Source organism: Monodon monoceros, unplaced genomic scaffold, assembly GCF_005190385.1.
Source record: "Monodon monoceros isolate NGI ecotype Baffin Bay Population unplaced genomic scaffold, NGI_Narwhal_1 Super_Scaffold_15, whole genome shotgun sequence".
Lineage (NCBI taxonomy): Eukaryota > Metazoa > Chordata > Mammalia > Artiodactyla > Monodontidae > Monodon > Monodon monoceros.
This window is the reverse complement of record NW_021703771.1, coordinates 1,633,906-1,661,552: the sequence shown is the minus strand read 5'-3', so window position 1 is coordinate 1,661,552 and position 27,647 is coordinate 1,633,906. Positions and strand designations below refer to the sequence as shown.

At 33.6% G+C, this 27,647-nt stretch overlaps 1 protein-coding gene across 1 annotated transcript in view; it reads left to right on the top strand.

Moving 5' to 3' along the window:
- The window catches only part of EYS (eyes shut homolog), a 1,642,163-nt gene that overhangs the window by 482,727 nt on the left and 1,131,789 nt on the right, over positions 1-27,647 (top strand). Inside the window, exons 14-16 of the mRNA XM_029223300.1 lie at positions 1,450-1,709; positions 12,851-12,947; positions 13,137-13,238. Coding sequence (XP_029079133.1) covers positions 1,450-1,709; positions 12,851-12,947; positions 13,137-13,238 — 459 coding nt within the window. The remainder of the gene's footprint in view (positions 1-1,449; positions 1,710-12,850; positions 12,948-13,136; positions 13,239-27,647) is intronic.

The following is a 27,647-nucleotide window of genomic DNA, read 5'->3' as shown; positions in this document are numbered from 1 at the left end:
ATCTTACCCCCTATTAATTTTAGTATTCGTTTCAATGGCAACTATATCTATCTAGAATTCAACCTCATGAACAGGTGCAAGCCAGTCATTCAGCTCTCTCCTCTCACTGTACTGGTATCTTCTGTATTTATTAATATGGAATGGTCTAAACATGAGGTTCTTTCTTTCCCTTACTCTTTCTTTCTTTCTTTCTTTTTCTTTCTTTCTTTCTTTCTTTCTTTCTTTTTCTTTCTTCTTTCTTTTTTCTTTCTTTCTTTCTTTCTTTCTTTCTTCTTTCTTTCCTCCCTCCCTCCTTTCTTTCCTACCTTGCTTCCTTCCTTCCTTCCTCCTCCTCTCTCTCCCCTCCTCTCCTCTCCTCTTTCTTTTAAGCAAGACATTGCTTATCATGAACAAATTAGATCTTTCAGCAATGTAATACTTTTTTAAAGTTATCTTAACTATCTAAACTATCAGCAACGGAAATTTTTTTCTCTAAAAACAGTTCTTCTAGTACCTCCTGTACCTTGTGCTACTTGTCGATGGTACATTTACTCACAATTTGGGGCTCTACCTGCCCACAGACTGACACCTGCTCTCTCGCTGAACCTGCCCTCAGTGTAAAATTGATGTCCATTCAGTCAGTAGATCGACAATACTTGCATTGACTCTGTGTCTGCAGGTTTCATTATTATCTGTTCATTTACCTTATTTGAATAATACTTCATGTGGAAAACCCTTTTTCCTACACTGTTAGAATCCTCCTGCTCTTAGGAGCAGAACTAGCCTAGCTTGATGGAAAATGTTTGGCTAAAGTGCTTTTGAAATCAAAATTTCCAAGAGAAATTTGAGAGAGACTGAGCTAGAGTCTGTGATATATAGACAAACATCCAAATTCTTTACTTTTTTGTTTGCTTTCTCTTCAATTTTCCTACATTATTCAAATATTAATAGAAAAGATGTTTTTTAAAGCTTACAAAGACTGAAACAAAAACAGCTGCTTAACATAAAGTATCACCTTGTGATAAATACTCTGGTGATTTGAAGAATCACACGTTGTTAAAGCAATTGAATTAAATATCATCTTAGGCTTATAAATAGTGATCCCATCTGTGAAAATTATTTTACATAAAAGAAATACTTGAGGAAATGTTCTCAATTGTTATTTCAGCTCAGCAGTTGCTAAAATTGCAATTGGCAGCCTTGTTGTTCTCAGATACGTCTCAGTGGCCTATGTTAGAAATTTACCAAATGCTTCTTAAATCTCTATCAGCCAATAAAGTCAGTTTGGCAGTAACATACATTAAGTTGTCTCCGGAAATTAGGCAAACAATATTTTAAAATATGTGTAATTTATTAATCTTGTTATAAATGAGAAAATGCCACACATTCGTTCAATGTAGTCATTACATTGAAAATGTGAAGAATGAATTTGAAATAGTATGGTTCATATTTCTTAAATATTCGTTTCAGCTGTGACTGTACATCTGGATGGACTGGACAGAATTGTAGTGAAGAAATAAATGAATGTGACTCTGACCCATGCATGAATGGAGGTCTTTGTCATGAATCTTCCATCCCTGGGCAATTTGTGTGCCTGTGCCCACCCTTTTATACTGGAAAATTTTGCCATCAACGCTATAACCCCTGCGATCCACTCAGTGATCCTTGCCAAAACAATTCAACATGCTTGACTTTGGTAGATGGAAATCATTATTGCATTTGCAGAGAAGGTAAGGGCTTATATTTGTTTTAATGTTTGATCTCATTGTTTGTTTTGTCCATATAGGCTGGTAGCTTCTTAAGAATGGGTGAGAGAAAGATCTATATATGGGGGAATATCTGATTCCAAACTCAGATATATAAACATACTGGGGAAATAATATAAAAAGTTAACCTGAATAGCATGGGGGGAAAGGAGAGATTTTGTAACTTTGGTTCTTTTTAAAACTAAGTTCTTTCAGAAATCCTCTCTTATTCTTTGTTAACAGTCTTTCTTTCCTGAATAATTTTCTCCATGTAGTGTTCCTAACAACAGCAGTAGTTAGAAATGGGCATAGGTTCAATCTACAGTAATCAAATGCTTCACTATATCTTTTCCCATGGAGCATCACTTCTCTCTGCTTAGATTGCTAAACTAATATCATGTGACTCTGGTGGCTACTTTGTACAATAAGAGGGATCCCATGTAAGAGACAGAGAATGGGCAGATCAAAGGACATCATTGGAGCCCCTGGACCCAGTCACACTTGAAACCAGGCTGCTTCTGGCTTCTTGGGTCATATCAAACAATAACTTAATTTATTATCATTAAAGATGCTTGATTGAGACCTCTTCAGTTGTAACTGGAAGAGGTCTGGTTAATTTGCAGGATCTCTGAGTAAATGTTTGCTGCTCCTGTATTGTGGGCTATGCAAAAGCTATTACCATCTTCAGCAGGAGTGCTTCTGCCATAAAATTAGCCCATGGTCGATTTTTGGCATAACTGGAATGTGTCATAAACATAATATATATATAAAAAAGCAGCTATTTATTTTCTAATAATTACTTATGTGTTTATATCTCTTTCCTTGTTACTGGCTTTACTAGGAGTCCTTTAAAGATAAGGACAATGCTCATTTAATCTTCTGTCCAAAAAAGGCCAATTTAGACTGTATTCTTTCATTCGTTGTCTTAGTCAAAGTAATTTCCCCTTTGTTTCTACAAATCCTCGAAGATTTCCTGAGGATATAAGGTAATCTTCTATAATGATACGTAGAGGCAAGTCCGTGAACCTGTGTAACTGGCAGAAACTTCTGGGCCTTCTGAGGGATTAGAACTAGAATCTGGAAATCCATTAGTAATTATTTTTGTAAAATTGACATGGGCTCTATAAAGCATATAACACAGTTGTATAAAGCATATGAGTAAATGTTTCCAGGAATGAGGCAGAAACATAGAGCTAAAACAAAACATGAGGGGAGCGCCAACGTCATGAAAACCACAGTAATTATGAAGTAGATAATAGAATACTATTCTTTTTAACAAAGATTGAAAGTGAAATTTCTGAAAAAATAGTCAATTGCAGGGGAAGAGCTAATTTACTCCACAGAATTATTCCATGATGCTTTACCTATGCTACTAATATATTCTAAGAATATAAGTAATAGACAAATGTTTCTTGAGGAGCAGCAGTATATTTCCTCAATATGAATAAAACCGCCTCCATTTTCACCAGAGATAATTTAATACAAGATAGGCATGTTTTTTCAAATAATATTTTAATAATTCATTTTCAATTCATAAATGAATTTAATAAATATATATAATCTTGTAAGATTAATTTCCTGTTGCGGGATTAGGGGAAAGTAAGTTTGGAGATATCATAAAAGCTTCTTGTCTCCTAGCAAACGTTAATAAGATTGCTGAACTCCAGAGCACTCACAAAAATAGCTTAGGGACAATTTACACTGTGCCATAGTACGTGAGCAAAATCACTTTTTTTCTTGGAACGTCATCATTCTACAAAAGGCTTCAGAGGTTATGACTCTTCAAAGCAGTGCTTTGGGTAGAGTGGCATGTGGGCACAGTGAATCTTCTGTTTATTCATTTTTAATTATTATTCAGCACAAAGTATTGCTGGAGTGCACATAATTTCTAAAATATTTTGTTTTATATATATAAACATATGTTTTATATATAAACATATATAAATGTTTTATATATAAACATATATATGTTTATATATAAATATATTTATAACATAACTACTGTAAAAAAGTTTTATATATATAAACATAAATATGTATACTTATATATAAATATATATTTATATATTATAAATATATAAATATATCATATTATTATACATAATACATAATAGTATATAATATAATAATGTAATTATAATAATTTTGCATATATTAATTTATATATCATTTTGATATATAATTTATATATCATTATATTTATATATCAAATATAATTATTAATTATAATTTATATATCAATATATATCATTTATATATCTTATATATAGAATATATTAGTATTTAATATATATTGTATATATCATATAATAAAATGATATATTATATATGTTAATATATAATATATTAATATATATTATAATACAATATATTATATATTATACTACATATTATATATAAAATATATATAACATATATTTTATATAATGTAAAATCTATGTTATATTATATAATATATTATATAATATATAATAGATGTCATGTAATATAATATATTATGTATTTATAATAAGATATAAATAACATATATTTATATAATTATAAATATAATATATTATAATATAATATATTATATATAATCATAAATATAATTATACTATAATAATATAATATATTATATATAATATATGTCATATTATATAAAATAATATACAATGATATTAAAAAACAATATATGTTATATTATACAGCATATTATATAATGATATATGTTATATTATTATAATATAGTTAATATATTATAATATAATATATATTATAAGTATATAATATATTAAAATATCATAAAATATCCTTATAATTTATATTATATTATTTATAATAATATTATAAATTATGTATTATATAGAAATATAATAATATATTTAATATACTTAATATGTTATGAATATAATGCATATGATATATATTTTATATAATATATTATATATAACATAATACATTACTAATTATTATATAATATAGAAGATGTTGCAGAAAAAACAGAATGAACTTTTTGGCCAACCCAATATTATATTATAAGATGTAATATAATATATTATATATAGTATGTATTATACTATATAATATATAGTATATCACCCATTATTATTAAATTAAATTGTATAATATATTATATTATTATATATTATAATATATTATTATAGTATATAATAATATATATTATTTTTAATATAATGTATTATATTGTATACATATTATGTTATATATTATATATTATATAATGTTATATTATTATACAATACATAATATATATTATATGTTATATAATATATCATGTGTAATATTATATATATGTTTAATATATTATTTATATGTAAATATATAAGTATACATATAAATGTTTTATATATAAGCATATTTATATATATGTTTTTATTTAAACATATTTATAACATAACTATTGTAAAAATGTTTACTTACTATTGCCTTTACTGGTATTCTTCAACCTCTGTAGCAGATCAAAGCTAAAGTCAGCAACATTAAAAAACTACCTTAGAATATTAAAAAGAGGTCGACTATTGGATACCATAAGCACTATGCTGTGATTTAATTTTATAGCTGTTATTTAAAATAAGTTCTATTTCAGAACCATCATATCATTCCTTTAAGAAAATATTCTGATCAAATTCCATTTTTAAAAGTACTGAAATTGTAAACCACAACGAATCCCAAGACTTAACATCTTAGACAGACAGGATTTGGAAGGTGCACTAGAACTCTTTAAGTTGTTGGTGTTTGTCAAGTGACTAGAATATGGCAGGTTCATGAGACAAGAGTGTTAATGTTTAACATCTGAGAGCTGAGCATCCACATTTCTGAAATTTTGTTCACAACTTTTAATCAGTTTATAAATTTTATCACAATTTAAATATAAGTATAAATAAAATCCCAGAGCTATGGTGATAATGTAACTACATACTAGACAACTAAATTATAAATGGTGTTAAAATTTACCTTGAAGTTAGTAATTCCCTGGCGGTTCAGTGGTTAGGACTCTGCGCTTTCACTGCTTGAGGGCCCAGGTTCTATCCCTGTTTAGGGAACTAAGCCGCATGGCCAAAAAAAAAAAAAAGTTAATACTTTGATTTATGCCAAATCGATTGCTCAGCCGGTAAAGTATTTTGGTTCATGTGACTGACACTTGTAGGCAAAACAACAATCTAATCCATTTGGTCCAATATTAGCTACTGTAGTAAAACACCTGAATTACTGTGATCATGTTTTGCAACAGAAAGTAAGGGAAATCCTTCTGCCTTCTGATTAGACCTGAGGCGAGTTAATTTGTTCCCTATGAACAATGAACATTTTCTATTGGAAAATAGGCAGAGAATAATCCTATTTGTTTAAACAGCTTATCTGATTAAAAAAAATCAGTGTTTTAATAAATATAAAAATAGTGAACAGAAAGACATATATAATTTTATAAGATTCCTAGAAACAAATGTGGTTTATTCTCGGTCCCCCTATAGTGTTAGCTTTGGTGATTTAGTGTGCAATAAATTTACACAGCTCACAATTTATTTTATACTACATATGTTTTTTTCTTCTCTAAACTGTGCTCTGTACACAACACATGAGAATCTTGCAACTGCATGTTGGTAGTGTTTTAGAAATCTAAAAATTGTATTCCTTATTAACTGAGTCAACAAACATATATGGATTTCCTACCATGTGTCAAGTCTTGAGATAGGTTCTGGAGAAATTAAAAGTGGCAATGACACGCCCTCAAGGCTTTTAAGTTCAAGGAAGAGATACATAATTTAACTAAACATTAGAGTACGAAGTAGTAAGAGCTTTCCCATTTACAATAGAGATATGCACAAGCAAAGAGGATTTGTGGATGTACACCTCAGCTTTCTTGCTGACTGTGACAACTCTGAGTTATGTGGCAAATGATTTCTAAGAGACTCTCCACCAGCCTGGGTCCTTGGTTGTCCACAGCAATAACCTCATTAAACCACCCTCTTCCTTCTTTTATTTCCCCACCCCCTTGCAAGAATCCCTGGGACCTCAAATAAGGTACTTGCATGCAAATAATTTATCTCAATTCTTATTGCAGAATAACTCAAGCTAAGACACAGAGCGAACCCCATCTCTTTGGCAATTACGGTTGATTCAGGGGTGGGCATGGACCTGGAATAGTCCCAGACAGAGCCTTTCCCTGGAACTGATGCTGAGAGAAGCTTTTCCTTTCTGCCAATGTTTCAGTTGGTGCAGCCAACACCATGTTCCCTTCACATGGAGATCTATATGTTGGAGGAGAGGAGTGTGTGTGAAAAAATGTGTCCTGGCAGTTCCTATAGTTTTTTCTTTAATCCTGCAAACTACCTGGTATCCTTACTAGTTAAGCTACCTGTAAATCCCATTTCTTATCAAAGTTAGCATTTTTGTTTATACTGTATGTGATCAAGAGTAATGTCTAATGCATAACTGTGAGAGGAAAGAGCTAATTAAGTAGGAGAGGTTGAATTAACTGAGTTGAACTTCAGGCTGGTAGAAATGGAGTATAAAAATGACATGAGGGTTACAGAGGTACAGGTGACTTTGGATGAACTGCATGTGAAAGTCCACGTGTATAGCACATAGTAGAGTCTCTGTGTTAGCATATGTGTGTTTATACAGTGAGGGACATAAAATATTGCATTCTTAAAATTCTTTTCTAATATTCTCTAAGATTCTTTCTCTTTTTACTTTGAATTATTTCTCATTTTATAGGCAAGAACATCACCCTATCAAATATTTCTTTTTTTAATTTATTTTATTGAAGTATAGTTAATTTATAATGTGCTAATTTCTACTGTACAGCAAAGTGATTCAGTTATGTGTATATGTGTGTATATATATATATATATATATATAATATACTATATATATATAGTATATATATAGTATAATAATATATAATATATATAGTGTATATATATATATATATATATATTCTTCTTCATATTATTTTCCATTATGGTTTATCACACGATATTGACTATCGTTTCCTATGCTATACAGTAGGACCTTGTTGTTTATCCGTTCTATATATATTAGTTTACATCTGCTAACCCCAAGTTCCCAATCCCTCCCTCCCCCAACCCCCCCAAATATTTCTAATTTAATTTAAAGGGCTTAGTTGCCAAATGTAGCCACTTCATCCATAGGTCTCCAAGGTGAAAGAAGCAACAGTTTCTTTAAATGAACTTTATGAAGGTCTAAAATGTGGAAAGGACTCCTTCGCTACAATACAAGGATTCACTTGTAGTGAAGGGAAGAGTCGGATATTATGTGTGTTATTGATTTACAATTGGGATTCTAAGCTTGATGGATTTCTATTACGAGAGGAGGTGAGCAGTTGCATTTAAACATGTCTATTAATCCCGTATATATACTATCTTTATGCTAAAGCCACATTACCTGAGGTGCATAATTCTGAGCACCAAATAAATGTGTCACTTGATGAACGGTTTCTCTAAATTAAAAATTACTCCTTTTGACAATTAAAAACATGTGCTCATGTAGTAGCGCATATCTATTAGGTTTAAATAGCTGTTGAAATTTATATCCGGAAAATTCTTCAAAGAAAATATATATTATTGCCAATTAACTTTAAAATATGTCAAATTTTTATTACATTTAAAAACATTAGCTTTTATACTCATTTTCTAAAAGTTTACTTTAAAATAATGTTAAAAAACTTAGAGTCTTGGGCTTCCCTGGTGGCGCAGTGGTTGAGAGTCTGCCTGCTAATGCACGGGACATGGGTTCGTGCTCCAGTCCGGGAAGATCCCACATGCCGCGCAGTAGCTGGGCCGGTGAGCCATGGCCGCTGAGCCTGCGCGTCCGGAGCCTGTGTTCCACAACAGGAGAGGCCACAACAGTGAGAGACCCACGTACCGAAAAAAAAAACCAAAAAAAACCTTAGGGTCTATTGAAAATATTACTTTTATCTTTTCAAATATCATTGTTTTTAAAATTAAGTCTGCATCTATATTATAATATTGGCTAATTTTTAAAGAAAATATTAATATTTGTATTATGTCATTTAAAAAATAAAGAAAACAATACTTTTTTTCTGACTTGCCAAGAAAGATCTCTCTTTGTTTCCATAAAGTTTTAACATCTAGGGAAATTAATTTTTTTTTTTTTGCGGTACGCGGGCCTCTCACTGTTGTGGCCCCTGCTACTGTGGAGCGCAGGCTCAGCGGCCATGGCCCACGGGCCCAGCCGCTCCGCAGCGTGTGGGATCGTCCCGGAACGGGGCACGAACCCGAGCCCCTGCATCAGCAGGCGGACTCTTGACCACTGCGCCACCAGGGAAGCCCTAAAATTGTAATTAAAGAGAAATAAAAATTTCTAATGCTTTTGCAAATAATTCATTTTAATATTTATTTTATTTATTTTTTGGCTGCGTTGGGCCTTATTTGCAGCACGTGGGACATATGTGGGATCTTTAGTTGTGGCACACTGTCTTCTCTCTAGTTGTGGCATGTGGGTTTTCTCTTCTCTAGTTGCAGCACGCAGGCTCCAGAGCACGTGGGCTGTGTAGTGGAGGCATGTGGGCTCTCTGGCAGAGGTTTAAGAGTTCAGTAGTTGTGGCGCACAGGCTTAGCTGCCCTGAGGCATGTGAGATCTTAGTTCCCCCACCAGGGATCCAAACAGCTTCCCCTGCATTGGAAGGCAGATTCTTTACCACTGGACCACCAGGGAAGTCATTAAAATAATTCACTTTAATACTTTTTTTGTTTGTTTGTCTTAAAATGTATGTTTTTTACACTACATTGTTTGAATACATGGAAAATACACTCTAATTATCACTATTTACTTCATTTCTAATTACTCCAGCTGATATTACTTCTAGTGTGAGAGTTGTCAAATATAGCCCTGAATGATAAAATGCTTACTAAAAAAGTTTTATGAAAACCTAACTATTGTTAGTGTACTTTGTTCTATGCCATCCCCTCCAGAGAATAAAGTATTAAAAGGCTACATTTTTTAGAACTGAGAAAATATTAAGTGATTAAAAATACTATATCTGTAATCTACATTGATTTAGTTCTGGATTTGAGCAGTAGTTTTAGTAACTAATTTAAATGTAAAAATAGGATTTATTAATCAGTCACATGCATTTGCTGCAACAATCACAGGTAAGACAGTATAAGAAAAAGATCAAGAGAACATTTGTTTGAGAATTTCTCATTATTTGTGTGTGAAGAACTCTATTGAAGTGAATAAAATAGTTAGCTGAATAGATCTGGATAGGAATAAATAGGAGAGGAATAGCATAGAATTAATTCATTGTATTTTGAGTTTTGACAGACTTTTAGCTGTCACTGCATATATTCAAAACAAATATCCTTCACATGAATATGTATCAATTTCTAAAACCAAGGACTATGGAAAATTTAGTTTGGAACAAAGTATATATATATATATATATCTCACTCCTTTAAATCCCCCAAACTTACACTTTCCCTGCAAAGCTTTGGATTATTTTAAATGTGATCCACATCTACTTTATTTTTTCTTCCAATGTCCACTGCATTTCAGCAATCTCATTTCCTCAGTCCATTGACATATGTTGCTAGGTGGTAACAAAACTCCATCTCAGAAATGTCAAACTAAATGAATGAGGCAAAATCACAGAAACCAAGGTTATCCTTTGAGCTGTCCAAGTTCCCCGGTGCTGAATGTTCTGATCCATCAGCTCAGCTGAACTCAGGGAGGCACACTCCAGTCCTCTAACTGGTCAGTGCCCCTGAGTTCCAGTGCCACTAAAGGACATTTCTAAAAAGCAACTTAAGGTCAAAATGCCCTGTGTCCCAGATAACACTAGTTATGCTAAAAGTAGAAATGGTGGAATGCATCCAACCTTCTAAATCTTAAACTTGAAAAAAAATTAACTACCGTAAAATATTTAAGGAAATAGCTTATTATTTATTTATAACTGTACTATGACATTTATAATTTAATATAACAGTAAGAGTGATTGACGAATTGTGTTGAAGTGTGTTGCAATAATAACTTGTTCACCTAAAATTAGGAGATCCATACTAACTTGGAAATAACTAATTTATAATAACAGAATTTTGTTCTGGATGCTGAGGATACAATATCTACTGCATGAATAAAATTACAAGCATGCAACTTCAGAGTTTAACTTGAAAGATTTGATAATTGAGAAAGAAAAAGTAACACAAATTAATACCAGTGCTTTTCCAGAAGACTGCCTGGTCTGCTAGTCACGTAGATATTCTAGGTTTCTTTTGTGGTATGCGGGCCTCTCACTGTTGTGGCCTCTCCCATTGTGGAGCACAGGCTCCGGACACACAGGCTCCAGACGTGCAGGCTCAGCGGCCATGGCTCATGGGCCCAGCCGCTTCACGGAATATGGGATCTTCATGGACCGGGGCACGAACCCGTGTCCCCTGCATCGGCAGGCGGACTCCCAACCACTGCGCCACCAGGGAAGCTCTAGGTTTCTTATTAGTGTTTCATGTGGCATCTTTGTTCCATCTTTCTACTTTTAACCTATTGTTGTCTCTATATGTAAAGGGGATTTATTTTAGATATCATGTAGTCCTATTATTTTATTTAGTCTGATTGTTTCTGCCTTTTAGCTGAAATGTTTTTTAAAAATCATATTTAATGTAATTATTGCTATATATGGCTTTAAATAAATTGTCTTGCTATTTGCTTTTTACTTGTCATATCTGTACTTTGTTCCTTTATACTTGTCTCCTTTTGGATTATGTCATTTAAATTTTTCATATTATCTCCTGCTAAGGAGGCAGCCATATTTCACAAGGCATAGTATCAACTTCCCAAACTCTAACTGGAAGTGGGTTTGGCTTTTGACCTGATGGCAGACACCACAGAGAATGGCAGGGGCTTGTGGCATGGTGTGGTGTGAAAAGATAAAGCTGGCCAGTCCCAGGTTATTTCATGGGAATCCGAGTAAGGAAATGTGAAGAGAATTTTCCACTCAGCAGTAAGTGCTGAAGCTGAAAGGTCATGATATAGAGACAAGGGAAACTGTGCTACATTATCTGCATGACAATATTACAATATTGTAATGACAATATTAAAAGAATCTGACACTTTGTATGTGAAGAGATATTTGCAGACAGAATGAGGAAGAAACTCTATGAGAAGATACAGTGGGAGCAAGATGGCAATTCATGGGTAGATAGACTGTCCTCTCTTTCCCATATTTCTCAATTCCAATCCCAGTCTATGTGTATGCCACTAATAACATTTTCTTAGGGTAACTTGAATGACCTTCTGCTCCTCAAACTAAAAAATCTGAGTAGATATTGGCATTATAATGTCACTTCAATTATATGGTGCTTAGTTATAGCACTGAAAAAGTAAGAGAAAAGAAAATCCTCAAAAATATTAGCAAGAAAAATATAAAAATAACATTAGCAGCAAAATACATATATATATATATATATGTTGTTATACTTAGTTATTCTATAACCATGGAAATAATTGTTTAAATGGTCATCATAAATATTAAAATATTTAATGTATTTTAAATAGTGATATAAATTTGATTTTTTTCTGACACAAATATGTTGAAATAATTACAACTGACTCTTTTATAAGTCTATAATTTTCTTTCCTTTTTTTCTTTGCTTTTTTAAAACATAACTGGCATGGGTTTAAATGGATGACTGATTATTTAGCTATGAATCAAAAGCAGTTAAATTTGCCTCATCTACTAACTGCTTTGAATAAATCTGATCATTGAAGCTCAATTTTACTTTAAGATTGGTCGTCACATTAATTCATTTGCTTTCTAGATAGTTTCAGTTCTTTTTGTTCAAACACTTAAAGACCTTAAAACAACAACAGTAGCATTAACTCTATTTCCACAGGAGATTCAGTAACGTAGTCCTCCCTTGATTCTTTCATTTGAACTCTTTAACTAGAAACTAGCATAATTTTATTCAGACATTACTTGAAATAGAGTAGTATAAGAACTCAGAGATGAGGTGTTTTCTCCCTCCCATTTTTTTTTTTGTAACTTCCATTATGAGCATATTTTCCAGACTCTTTACTACTGATTCCGATTTTCACACTCTAAAGTGAGGATTGCTCATCTCTACCCATCTCCTCTCTCTTTGCAGGATTTAAAGGTGAACACTGTGAAATTAACATGAATGAGTGCTTCCCCCTTCCTTGTCAGAACTGTGGTGACTGTAAAGTTGGGCTCAACAATTTCAGGTAGAGAAAACCAAAAAACACCTATATACATGTTCATGCGTCTAGATGTATCCAAATGTATGCATATTTATAATGTCAATGGACACATTGAACAACACTTCTGCTTATTAATAATTTGCTGTGCTATGGTTATTTGAATTTTCAGCTTTAAAATTTTACAATGGAGTTATTAAATTTCTTGTTTAAAAGGAGTGTTTGCAGACCTGGGTTTTCTGGACCTCTATGTGAAACTAATGAGTGTTCCTCTAAACCTTGCCAAAATAATGGAATCTCTGTGGATCTGACAAGTAGGTTAGAGGCTACATTTTTTTTCTGAATCAGATATTTTTATATGTAAAATATAACAAATAATAAAGTAAACACACATGTGCCCATTATTCAACTTAAGAAGCTGAACATTGCTGATACTCTTCTGTTTGTCCTCAAGTACTCCTCCACTCTCCCACCCAATTATATTGAATATCCTGAATTTATATTTATTGTCCTTGCCTTTAGCATATATAAATTAACTATTTGTATGTATGCCTGAACAAAACACTCTTTAGTTTGCATATTAATATAATTGAGATAATATTGTGTATCGTCTTCCAAAACAATCCATTTTGTTGAAGATGACATTTCTGTATTATCTGTTAGTGCATGTGTCTGTTGCTCATTTTAAACTATTGTAGTATATTCCATTTAAATATATGTCAATGGCATTTATCATTCTCCTGGTTGTAGATATTTGGGTTATTTGTCTCTTTTTTTTCCTAGAAATAATAATACTATTAAGGTTTTCAAATACTTCTCCAAATATGCAAATACAAATGTCACTCTAGGTTTCATACCCAGAGAATATTTGGACGTTTGGGTAGCCACTTTCATATTTATTATATCATGTTTTTTTTTCCCAGTGCACTTTGAAAATGGAATATTCACACTGTTAAGAGAGTGAGTAGATGCTTCTGTTTGCAGTGTCAAAATGTTCCATTTGGGCTTATCTGCTTTGCGTAAATTATACCTCCTTTTGGTTTTCCTCCGTGTTCCCATATGTGAGAACACATACATTTCAAGATATTTCATTTTCTTTCTAGAAATGCCTATTTATGGCATCTGTCCATTAATGTACTCTTCTTATTGATTTGTAAGAACCTTTATATATTCTAATTAATACTTCTGTTAGTTGTATGTACTGGGTAGGCCAAAAAGTCTCTTTGGGTTTTTCCGTAAGATGTTACAGAAAAGCCCAAATGAAAGTTTTGGCCAACCCAATACTACTGAAAATATATTCTACTGTTTGTGGCTCGATATTTCACCTCCTTTATGAAAACTGTGAGTACTAAAACTTATTTTTAATGTAATTGAATTACTCACTTTGTGTATGGCTTGATTTGTTAAATCTTGTTTAAAAATGTTTTACCCTAGGATTAAAAGATGTTTCTTATGTTTCCTTTTAAAATATTTAAGCTTCTGCCCTTTATATATTTTTTAACATGTTTATTGGAGTATAACTGCTTTACAATGGTGTGTTAGTTTCTGCTGTATAACAAAGTGAATCAGCTATACGTATACATGTATCCCCATATCCCCTCCCTGTTGCATCACCCTCCCACCCCCCCATCCCACCCCTCTAGGTGGTCACAAAGCACCGAGCTGATCTCTCTGTGCTATACGGTTGCTTCCCACTATCTATTTCACATTTGGTAGTGTATGTTTGTCCATGTCACTCTCTCACTTCATCCCAGCTTACCCTTACCCTTCCCTGTGTCCTCAAGTATGTTAGCATACAGTATTTGTTTTCCTCTTTCTGACTTACTTCACTCTGTATGACAGTCTCTAGTTCCATCCAAATCACTACAAATAACTCAATTTTGGTTATTTTTATGGCTGAGTAATATTCCATTGTATATATGTGCCACATCTTCTTTATCCATTCATCTGTCGATGGACACTTAGATTGTTTCCATGACTTGTCCTGGCTATTGTAAATATTGCTGCAATGAATATTTTGGTATATGTCTCTTTTTGAATTATGGTTTTCTCAGGGTATATGCCCAGTACTGACATTGCTGGGTTGTATGGTAGTTCTATTTTTTTGTTTTTTAAGGAACCTCCATACTGTTCTCCATAGTGGTTGTATCAATTTACATTCCCACCAACAGTGCAAGAGGGTTCCCTTTTCTCCACACCCTCTCTGACATTTATTGTTTGTAGATTTTGTGATGATGGCCATTCTGACTGGTGTGAGGTGATACCTCATTGTAGTGTTGATTTGCATTTCTCTAATGATTAGTGACATTGAGCATTCGTTCATGTGTTTGTTGGCTATTTGTATATCTTCTTTGGAGAAACGTCTATTTAGGTCTTCTGCTCATTTTTGGATTGTGTTGTTTGTGTTTTTGATATTGAGCTGAATAAGCTGCTTGTAAATTTTGGAGATTAATCCTTTGTCAGTTGCTTCATTTGCAAATATTTTCTCCCATTCTGTGGGTTACCTTTTCATCTTGTTTATGGTTTCCTTTGCTGTGCAAAAGCTTTTAAGTTTCATTAGGTCCGTTTGTTTATTTTTGTTTTTATTTCCATTTCTCTAGGAGGTGGGTCAAAAAGGATCTTGCTGTGATTTATATCATAGAATGTTTTGCCTATGTTTTCCTCTAAGAGTTTTACAGTGTCTGTCTTTATATTTATGTCTTTAATCCATTTGGAGTTTATTTTTGTGTATTGTAGTAGAGAGTGTTCTAATTTCATTCTTTTACATGTATCTGTTCAATTTTACCAGCGCCACTACTGATGAGGCTGTCTTTTCTCCATTGTATATTCTTGCCTCCTTTATCAAAGATAAGGTGACTATATGTGCGTGGGTTTATCTCTGGGCTTTCTATCCTGTTCCATTGATCTATATTTCTGATTTTGTGCCAGTACCATACTGTCTTGATTACTGTAACTTTGTAGAAGATTTTGAAGTCAGGGAGCCTGCTTCCTCCAGCTCTGTGACAAAATTCAACACCCGTTTATGATAAAAACCCTCCAGAAAGTAGGCATAGAGGGAATTTACCTCAACATAATAAAGGCCATATATGACAAACCCACAGCCAACATTATTCTCAATGGTGAAATACTGAAACCATTTCCACTAAAATCAGGAACAAGAAAAGGTTGCCCACTCTCACCACAATTAGTCAACATAGTTTTGGAAGTTTTAACCACAGCAATCAGAGAAAAGAAGAAATAAAAGCACTCCAAATCAGAAAAGAAGAAGTAAAACTGTCACTGTTTGCAGATCATATGATACTATACATAGAGAATCCCAAAGATGCTACCAGAAAACTACTAGAGCTAATCAATGAATTTGGTAAAGTAGCAGGATACAAAATTAATGCACAGAAACCTCTTGCATTGCTATATACTAATGATGAAAAATCTGAAAGAGAAATTAAGGAAACACTCCCATTTACCATTGTAACAAATAGAATAAAATACCTAGGAATAAACCTGCCTAAGGAGACAAAAGACCTGCCCTTTATATTTAAATCTTCATCTATCTGAATATTGTGTGTGTGAGAGCTGTGTGGTATAAGGGAAGCACATAAGTTCATTTTTTCCATGTGACTAACCAGTTGTGCCTGCTACTCTTGTTGAATAAGTACATTTTTACTCACTGATCTGCCTGATCAGCAATGCTTTCTTGTTGCAGATCAAGTTCCCATACATGACTATGTGTATTTCTCTGTCTCTATTCTGTTTCCTTAGTTCAATTAGTTGTCCACATTTCAGTACCATAAATATTTACTACTTACATTTGAAAACCTCAATACTGATAGTGCAATACATCTCATATTTTTAATCTGCTTCAAGAAGATTTAGTTACTTTTGACAGTTTCTTCTGTTCCGCATAAATCCTTACATTCCAACAAGCAAACAAAGACCAGGCAGAAGTTTAATTGGAATTTAATCAAATTTGTAGGTCAATTTGAGAAGAATTGATATTTATTTGAGCCTTTTAAAATATCTTTCCAAAAAAATAAAATGAACAAATTCAACTAGACATTCATTGATTAAGATAAAAAAGAGACTAATTTGCCAGGTCACAGTTGCTCTCCAGGTACCAAGGGCTATGTCTGTGTGTTTTAATAGAGTTTCAACATCTAGAATTGCTGTAAAATTTGTATCACAATCTGCTAAAGTTTCTGATAATCTTCTATTATTTCTATGGCCCTCTGGCCTTGCACTGTCCAATCTGGTGAAGTAGATGGGGCCATGCTTGAATCCAACCCTGCAACTCTCAAGATTTTCAAGGGAACACTAATTACTACAAGCCCCATAGGGATATAGAATTGCTTTCAGTTTAAAATCTTGATAAGTCTGAAGGAACATTACAAGATCTTCCAATTGGGCTTTCCTCCGTAATAGCTCTATTCCAATATGAAAATTCTATTATTAAATATATTAACTACACTATACATTCTGGGACTGTGGGGAAAAGCAAAACAAAATAAAACAAAACAAGACAGATTTATTACCCATCTAGCAGATCTGAATAATCTCTTACTCCTATTGGTGAAGCAGTGGTATTTCAAAAATAAGTATAAGTTCAGAGGGAGCTGAACTCAATGACTCCTAAAAGTGTGAACATTTTAATTTCATCATTGAATAGTCATACGAATAAAAGGTCTCAGCTCCCTCTGAAGAAGGCTTTAGGATGATATAGGGAACATCTGTGACTATATCACAAGATCCTAATGCAAAGGGGCATCCTTCAGTTGAGGGACTGCATCTGTGACATAGCTTAGGTTTGAAATTATGTAAGCACCTAGGAATCCCAACAAAGACAACTGGAATTACATTTCTGCTCTGCAGATCCATATATTTCATTCTATATATTCATAAAGTAGCATCATAGCATTCTGTCCTCATGTTTCATTTCTAGAAAGTCATCACCAACTAGCCATTGCCCAGAGTATCTATGAATCTATCTGTTGATCATCATTCTGTTTCCCTGATTTATGTGGTTATTTGCTCTTTGTTGTATCCTGTAGTCAAGCATATCTAACAGGCTTTATCCCATTATTCTTGGATCCCATTATTCTCATTCATATCAGGGACCCTAGCTTCCCTGCAGGAAGCCACATTGTTGCCTCCAGTCTTTAAAGGACTATCACCACAAAGCTCACTGAAACAGTAGTGACCCTTACCCACCCTATTTCAGTCTTGTGAGTGGAGAAATGCCCTTCTATATCCTGTGGGGATAGAAAGTAAGAGGTACCTGGGCAGCTTACACATAATTGATCCATTCAGACATTTCCATTAACAATGAGCCTATGAACTCTGGCACTTCTACCTCACTAACCTAAACTGGAATTAAGCTCTGTTTTTGATCAGACAGCCTATCTGACAACACACCCAATATTAGCATCTTAAATCTTTTCTCTCCATCCATATTCATAAATTCAGCTCATTTAAGTCATATTTATTCTCCCTTGGTCTGATCACCTTAGATCCAATCCCATGCATTCTCCCCAATTTTGTGACAATACAGATTTCTGGGGTTTTATGCAATTCTTTCAAGGCATAAGGCTATCTGTTTCTAGCTAAATGTTTCCATCTCTCATCAGCAAAGGTGGAATCTAACTCTTTTTATGATCTGAAACCAATGAGAAATGCTTGGAAGAGGCAGGGGGAAACTGGCAACAGTTTATAAGTCAACTCTTTCAGAGGTATTTAACAGAAGGCTTATATGCTGAGAAGTGCAGATTCCCTAAGTCACAGGGCAGCCTCTCCCTGTTGCCTCTCCCAGTAGGGAGGTTAAAGTGAATTCAGAGATTTATAGTTCTGAGCCATGTCTATCCTCTCTCTACAGAGGTATGAACTCCTTCAAAATTACTATACAGGTTGTTTGCTGCTGTTGTTTAGCCAAAAACTGAAAACTCAGTGGTTAAAAATAACAATCATTTATTATTTTCATATCTGTGGTCTTCTAAAACTTAGCTAATATACAATGGGTTCACCCAGGTTTCTGTGTAACACAGCTGATGGGAGAGGTGTGTTTGCAAGTCTGTTATGTCAGTTGAAAACCTCCACTCCAAGTGTCTCTCATCCTCTTTGGACTAGCATGTTCTTCTCATGGAGTGGCAGAGATTCAAGAGAACGAGCAGAAACATGCAAAGTCTCTTAAGCCCTGGGCTCAGAAATAGCATCCTTCTTCTTTACCTATAGATCACTGTCCAAAGAAAGACTCATGGCCAAGCCTTAATGTGTGGGGCAAATAAGCTCTCTTCCTATGGTAAAGCTCTGACCAGGAAAAGTGGTAAAGAACTAAGATAAAAAATGCTATCAACTAAACAGAAGCAAGGATTAGTACTTGGAAAATATGTCTACTATTTGCAGACTGAAGCATGAGGTATCAGCTGCCTGGCATTTCCAATTTGCCCCGCATGAGGCCTGAGAGATAGCTCTGAGGCAGAGACCGGGATAAAACGTATAGTAGAACCAAAATAACCTTACAAGTCTAAATGAAGGTTTTTCATATGAATTCATTACATGGCTCTGGAAGACCACTTTCCCAATTCCAGAATAAGATCTCAAAGAGAAACGGAAGGAAGCCACTCAAAATGCCTTCTGCTTGAAAGAGAACCACGTGGTGGGTTCATGAACACAAGAATGATGAGTTCATTTACAGGGTTGATATTGACCCTTCAATCTATCTGATGACAGCAAAGTGTTTCCAAAACCGAGAAAATCCTAAAAATCTTGATGGAAAATAACCAACTACTACTGGTGAGCAAGGTAACAGTCCAACATACAGATCACTAAAGAGCTTTTGTTCATGTTAATCCTCAAGCTCAATGCATGATTAGGAAAAACTGCTGCCAATACAATATTCTGAAAGAGCTGTGATTGAAATACAGCCTCTTCAGACATGAAACAGATGTTGGAGCTTTCTGAATATAGCTTTTGATCACCAGATTAGTGGTGCACTGCCCAGTGCCAGCATCTTTTTCCAGAGATGCCCCCCAGAGGTCAGAAAGTTAGGGAAGGAAATAAAGGTGCCCCAGCCTAAGGCCTGGCTCTATTCAGAGACATCCTTTGAGGATGATAGTGTAACAAATAGGAGATATTTGAAACCCCAAGGCAATTTCCCTCTGCTTAAAAATGAAATGGCAGCCACTTTGGGAGACAGTTTAGCAGTTTCTTACAAAATTTACAGTATGATCCAACAATCACACTACTTGGTATTTGTTGAAACTTATATTCCACTCAAAAAACTACTAAAAGATGTTTATATAGTGGTTTTATTCGTAATTGTAAAACTTGGAAGCAGCCAAAATGTCCATCAGTAAATGAATGTATAAATAAACTGTGGTACATCCAGACAATGGGGTATTAGTACTAAAAAGAAAGGAGCTGTCAAGCTATGAAAACTCACAGAGGAATCTTAAATGTGTATTACTAAATAAGAGAAGTCAATCTAAAATAGTTTACATTTATTATTATTCCAACTACATAACATTCTGGAAAAGGCAAAACTATGGAGACCATAAAAAGATAGTGGTTGTCAGATTTTAGGGGAGATGGAGGGGTGAGTAGATGAAGCTCAGAAGATATTTAGGTTAGTGAAATTCTTCTGTACACTATGGTGGTGCACAAGGCACTATGGTTTTGTCAAAATCCATAAAATATACAGTACCAAGACTGAACCTTAATGTGAACTATGGACTTGAGTGATAATATTGGGTTCATTATTTATAATAAATGTCCCACTGTGCTAGGAGGGGGCAGTGTTGACAGTGGGTGAAGTTTTGCATGTATGTAGTTAGGGGCTATGTGGGAACTCTACTTTCTGCTTAATTTTGCTGTGAACTTTAATCTACAAAATAAATTCTATTTTAAAAAATGCCATCAACACAGCACCCTTTTGTCTTTTCAGTGTGTAATTGGGCAGGGCCTAACAAGCTTGCTTTGGCCTGAGTTTGAGGCAACAAGCTTTCTGTAATACCTGAGTAGGAGCCATAGAAAACTGAGCACTAAGCATTGGCTGAAATCTGTGAGAGGATATGAAAAAACATGGGCAAAGAGCACACACAAGCAATTCAAAGGGTAAATAAATAAACAAGCAGTCAACAAATAATTAGGAAAACTGAAATAAAGTGAGATGTTTTGTCTTTCCAAGGCGAATCTAATCCACTGCTCATGAGAGGATAAAGAGCTATGTTGGGAAAAGTATCATAAAGTTATGGACAGGTATATGCCTTAGAGAAATCTTAAATACAGGTACAAGGAGATATGTACAAGGTTACACATTTGTGACATGTTTACGGTGATGAAAATTTAGAGACATTCTAAGTAAACAAAAATATAATATAACAATAAAAGAAAACTATATAATTATTTAGTATGAATTAACTACCTAAGAATATATATTACTCAAATATTTATTGAAAATATGATTGAATGGAAGAAAAAATTATCAGAATAATACATGCAACATATTGTTTAGTAAAAAAAAATTGTAAGAACCTGCAAAGCTGTCTTCCAAAGTGACTATTCCAGTTTTCATTTCTACCAACAGTGAATGAGGCCTTCTGTTTCTTCACATTCTCACAAACATTTGGTGTTGTCAGTGCTCTGGATTTTGGCCACTCTAATAGGTGTGTAGTGGCATCTCACTGTTGTTTTGATTTGCATTTCCCTGATGACATTTGTGGAGCATCTTTTCATTGCTTATTTGACCTCATTATGTCTTCTTTGTTGAGGTTGGTTAAGGTCATTGACCTATTTTTAAATTGGGTTATTTGTCTTCTTATTGTTGAGTTTTAAGAGTTCTTTGTATATTTTGGATGGCAGTCCTTTACTAGATATGTCTTTTGCAAATACACTCTTCCAGGTTGTGGCTTGTCAGGTAATCCTCTTGACATTGTCTTTCACAGAGCAGATTTTATAAAACTTTAATGAAGACAAGCTTATCAGTTCTTTCTCTCATAGATCATGCCCCTGGTGTCATACCTACAAAATAACCAAACCCAAGATCATCTAGATTTTTTTCTTTCATTACCCAAGGTCATCTAGGTTTTCTCTTTCATTACCTCTGAGGTGTTTTATAATTTTTCATTTTACAATAAGTATGTGACCCATTTTCAGTTAATTTTTATGAAGAGTATAATGCCTCTGTCTAGATTGGGTTTTGTTTGTTTGTTTGTTTTTTGTATGTGGACGTCCAGTTTATCCAGCACCATTTATTGAAGAGACCATCTTTTCTCCATTGTATTGCCTTCCTCCCCTTTGTCAAAGATGAGTTGACAGTATCTACTGGACTCTACTTCTAAGCTCTCTACTCTGTTCCATTGGTCTATTTATCTATTATTTAATAATACCATGTGGTCTTGATTACCAGAGCTTTATAGTAAGTCTCCAAGTTGGATAGTGTCAGTCCTCCTACTTTTTTTTTTTTTTCTACAATATTGTGTGGGCTATACTGGGTCTTTTGCATTTCCATACAAATTTTGGGTTCAGTTTGTCAAAATCCACAAAATAACTTGCTGGGATTTTGATTGGTATTTCATTAAAACCAGAGATAAATTTGTCTAGAAGTGACAATGAATTTGGTAAAGTAGCAGGATACAAAATTAATGCACAGAAATCTCTTGCATTCCTCTACACTAATGTTGAAAAATCTGAATGTGAAATCAAGAAAACACTCCCAATTACCACTGCAACAAAAATAATAAAATATCTAGGACTAAACCTACCTAAGGAGACAAAAGACCTGTATGCAGAAAATTATAAGACACTGATGAAAGAAATTAAAGATGATACAAACAGATGGAGAGATATACCATGTTCTTGGATTGGAAAAATCAACACTGTGAAAATGACTCTACTACCCAAAGCAATCAACAGATTCAAGGCAATCCCTATCAAACTATCACTGGCATTTTTCACAGAAGTAAAACAAAAAATTTCACAATTTGTATTGAAACACAAAAGACCCCGAATACCCAAAGCAATCTTGAGAAAGAAAAATGGAACTGGAGGAATCAGGCTCCCTAACTTCAGGCTATACTACAAAGCTACAGTAATCAAGACAGTATGGTACTGGCACAAAAAAAGAAATATAGATCAATGGAACAGGATAGAAAGCCCAGAGATAAACCCATGCACATGTGGTCAACTTACCTTTGATAAAGGAGGCAAGAATATACAATGGAGAAAAGACAGCTTCTTCAATAAATTGTTCTGGGAAAACTGGACAGTTACATGTAAAAGAATGAAATTAGAACACCTACATAACATACACCTACACAAACACCATACACAAAAATAAACTCATAATGGATTAATGACCTAAATATAAGGCCAGATACCACCAAGCTCTTAGAGGAAAACATAGGCAGAACACTCTATGATATAAATCACAGCAAGATCCTTTTTGACCCACCTCCTAGAGAAATGGAAATAAAAACAAAAATAAACAAATGCGACCTAATGAAACATAAAAACTTTTGCACAGCAAAGGAAACCATAAACAAGACAAAAAGACAACCCTCAGACTGGAAGAAAATATTTGCAAATGAAGCAACTGACAAAGAATTAATCTCCTAAAATATACAAGCAATTCATGCAGCTCAATATCAGAAAAACAAATATCCCAATCCAGAAATGGGCAGAAGACCTAAATAGACATTTCTCCAAAGAAGATATAAAGATTGCCAACCAACACATGAAAGAATGCTCAACATCATTAATCATTAGAGAAATGCAAATCAAAACTACAATGAGATATCATCTCACACTGGTCAGAATGGCCATCAGCAAAATATCTACAAACAATAAATGCTGGAGAGGGTGTGGAGAAAAGGAACTCTGCTGCACTGTTGGTGGGAATGTAAATTGATGCCACTATGGAGAACAGAATGGAGGTTCCTTAAAAAACTAAAAGTAGAACTACCATACGACCCAGCAATCCCACTACTGGGCATATACCTAAGACAACCATTAATTCAAAAAGAGTCATATACCAAAATGATCATTGCAGCTCTACTTACAATAGCCCAATAGCCAGGACATGGAATCAACCTAAGTGTCCATCAACAGATGAATGGATAAAGAAGATGTGGCATATATATATATATATATATAATGGAATATTACTCAGCCATAAAAAGGAACGAAACTGAGTTATTTGTAGTGAGGTGGATGGACCTAGAGACTGTCATACAGAATACAGTAAGACAGAAAGAGAAAAAACAAATGCCGTATGCTAACACATATATATGGAATCTAAAAAAAAAAGAAAAAAAAAAGAAAAAAATATGGTCAGAAGAACCTAGGGGCAAGACAGGAATAAAGATGCAGACCTACTAGAAAATAGACTTGAGGATATGGGGAGTGGGAATGGTAAGCTTGGACAAAGTGAGAGATTGGCGTGGACATATATACACTACCAAAAGTAAAATAGATACCTAGTGGGAAGCAGCTGCATAGTACAGGGAGACCAGCTTGGTGCTTTGTGATCACCTAGAGGGGTGGGATGCGGGTGGGTGGGAGGGAGACACATGAGGGAGGAGATATGGGGACATACATATATGTATAACTGATTCACTTTGTTATAAAGCATAAACTAACACAAAATTGTAAAGCAATTATACTCCAATAAAGATATTTTAAAAAATTGAAATAATCTAACAACTCACTTAAAACCAAGTGTTGTATCTGTATATTTAGTACAAATTGAATTAAACTATAGACACTATAACAAGAAACATGTTGAAAATGATATTTATTGCAAAACACTTCATGATTACCTCCATATTTTTTAATCTCTTCCTTCCTCTTGGTTATTGGATCTGAGGTCTGAAACAGTTAATACTTGATGACATCATTTAAAGGCGAATTCCTTGAGCTATGACAGCATGTAGATGACAGCCCCAATTCATATACAAAGTCATTGCAAAACTGGATACTGGAATTGACATTTTTGACACTTGATAATTTATGTTTGATATTCAGTAGAGATAATGTCCTTTTAAGCTATACTCATCAGTTCACTTAGGTTAGTAACAATAATGTCAACCTACTGAAAATGTATAGCTAAATAGAGAATTCACCCAAACAATTAGAGTAATAGTGGCAGCTCCATTCAAAGAATACAGAAGAAGAAATTTTTTCAAATGCTGGCTGCTGTTATTATAGCCAAATCATTATCACTATTCTTTTATAGTGTGTGATGTTCATGATTTTAACAGTGCTTTACTGTTATAAAGTTGAAAATGATTGGTTAAGGTGTATTTAAATACAGATCAAAGTGTGTACATTTTTCTATAAATTTTAACCTAGAAACCAGTTATTAAGCTGAATGACTTCTAGTCAACTGAATATTTTGCCATAGCACCATTGTTTCACATTAAATCTGTGGCCTTATATACTAAAATTATAATAATGACATAAAAAAAGACTATTTTAAAGATAATTACTCTGTGGAGAAAATATATTAGGTAGAAAACAGAAGACTCAAATAAATAGAATTAGAAATGAAAAAGAAGTAACAACTGACACTGCAGAAATACAAAGGATCATGAGAGATTACTACAAGCAACTATATGCCAATAAAATGGATAACCTGAAAGAAATGGACACATTCTTAGAAAAGCACAACCTTCCAAGACTGAATAAAGAAGAAATGGAAAATATGAACAGACCAATCACAAGTACCGAAATTGAGACTGTGATTAAAAGTCTTCCAACAAACAAAAGCCTAGGACCAGATGGCTTCACAGAAGAATTCTATCAAACATTTAGAGAAGAGGTAACACCCATCCTTCTCAAACTCTTCCAAAAAATTGCAGAGAGAAGAACAATCCATATGCATACTTTCCTTCTTTTCATTTTGTTTGAGGTACACAGAATGTACAACACCTTAAAATACAGCATCTTAAAGGTGTAGATAAATTGAAACATTAAAAGTAAACTATGCATATCATAGAGTATTCAATATCCTCTTAGATTAATATTAAGTTTGATATTTTTCTATGTGCAAATGTTCAAACTACTGTTTTTACTTTTTATTACATATGCTTGTATGCTTAAACATGCCTGTATCTCTTAAAAATTGAAAACTTATTAAAGAACAGAGAGTAAGATTTATATCATATTTTATAAATGGTTATTTTTTAAAAAATATTAGAGTGTTTAACTTCATAAAATTTTAATACAGGACTCTTTATTCATTTTGCAAATAGAAAATATTAATAATTATTTGATTAACAAATGCCATTACATACAAAGAAGAGTTGCTCAGGAATGCTGATTTAGTGTTATAAGAAAAAGGAATAAATTGCATTAAAATGTATTATAAATTCTCACAAAATTTCAATTGTTATAACACAGGCTAAGAAGTTCTTATAGTAAAGTTTCACCAGCAACATTTTATAGTTTCATTTTTGGATTTGACTGTAGGCTTCATATAAAATAATCTATTGAGATATATATATAGGTCGAATCTTAATACTACAAAAATATTTTTAAATCAAAACTCTCATTAAAAACTCTATACTTCTGTGAAAAATGCCACTGGTAGTTTGACAGGGATTTCATTGAATCTGTAGATAACTTTGTGTAGTATAGTCATTTTGTCAATGTTGATACTTCCAATCCAAGAACATGGTTTATCTCTCCATCTGTTTGTATCATATTTAATTTATTTCATCAGTGTCTTATTGTCTTCTGCATACGGGTCTTTTGTCTCCTTAGGTAGGTTTATTCCTAGGTATTTTATTCTTTTTGTTGCAATGGTAAATGGGAGTGTTTCCTTAATTTATTTTTCATATTTTCCATCACTAGTGTATAGGAATGCTAGAGATTTCTGTGCATTAATTTTGTATCCCGATACTTTACCAAATTCATTGATTAGCTCTAGTAGTTTTCTGGTAGCATCTTTAGGATTCTCTGTGTATAGTATCATGCCATCTGCAAACAGTGACAGCTTTACTTCTTCATTTCTGATTTACATTCCTTTTATTTCTTTTTCTTCTCTGATTGCTGTGGCTAAAACTTCCAAAACTTTGTGGAATAATAGTGGTGAGAATGGGCAACCTTGTCTTGTCCCTGATCTTAGTGGAGATGGTTTCAGTATTTCACCACTGAGAATGATGTTGGCTGTGGGTTTGTCATATATGGCCTTTATTATGTTGAGGTAAGTTCCCTCTATGCCTGCTTTCTGGAGGGTTTTTATCATAAAAGGGTGTTGGATTTTGTCAAAAGATTTCTCTGCATGAAAAAAGGAGAAATTCATGTTTTTTCTCCTTCAATTTGTTAATATGGGGTATCACATTGATTGATCTCCGTATATTGAAGAATCCTTGCACTCCTGGGATAAATCCCACTTGATCATGGTGTATGATCCTTTCAATGTGCTGTTGGATTTGTTTGCTAGTATGTTTTTGAGGATTTTTACATGTATGTTCTTCAATGATATTGGCCTGTAGTTTTCTTTCCTTGTGACATCTTTGTCTGGTTTTGGTATCAGGGTGATGATAGCCTCATAGAATGAGTTTGGGAGTATTCCTCCATCTGTTATATTTTGGAAGAGTTTGAGAAGGATAGGTGTTAGCTCTTCTCTAAATGTTTAATAGAATTCACCTGTGAAGCCATCTGGTCCTGGGCTTCTGTTTGTTGGAAGATTTTTAATCACAGTCTCAATTTCAGTGCTTGGTATTGGTCTGTTTA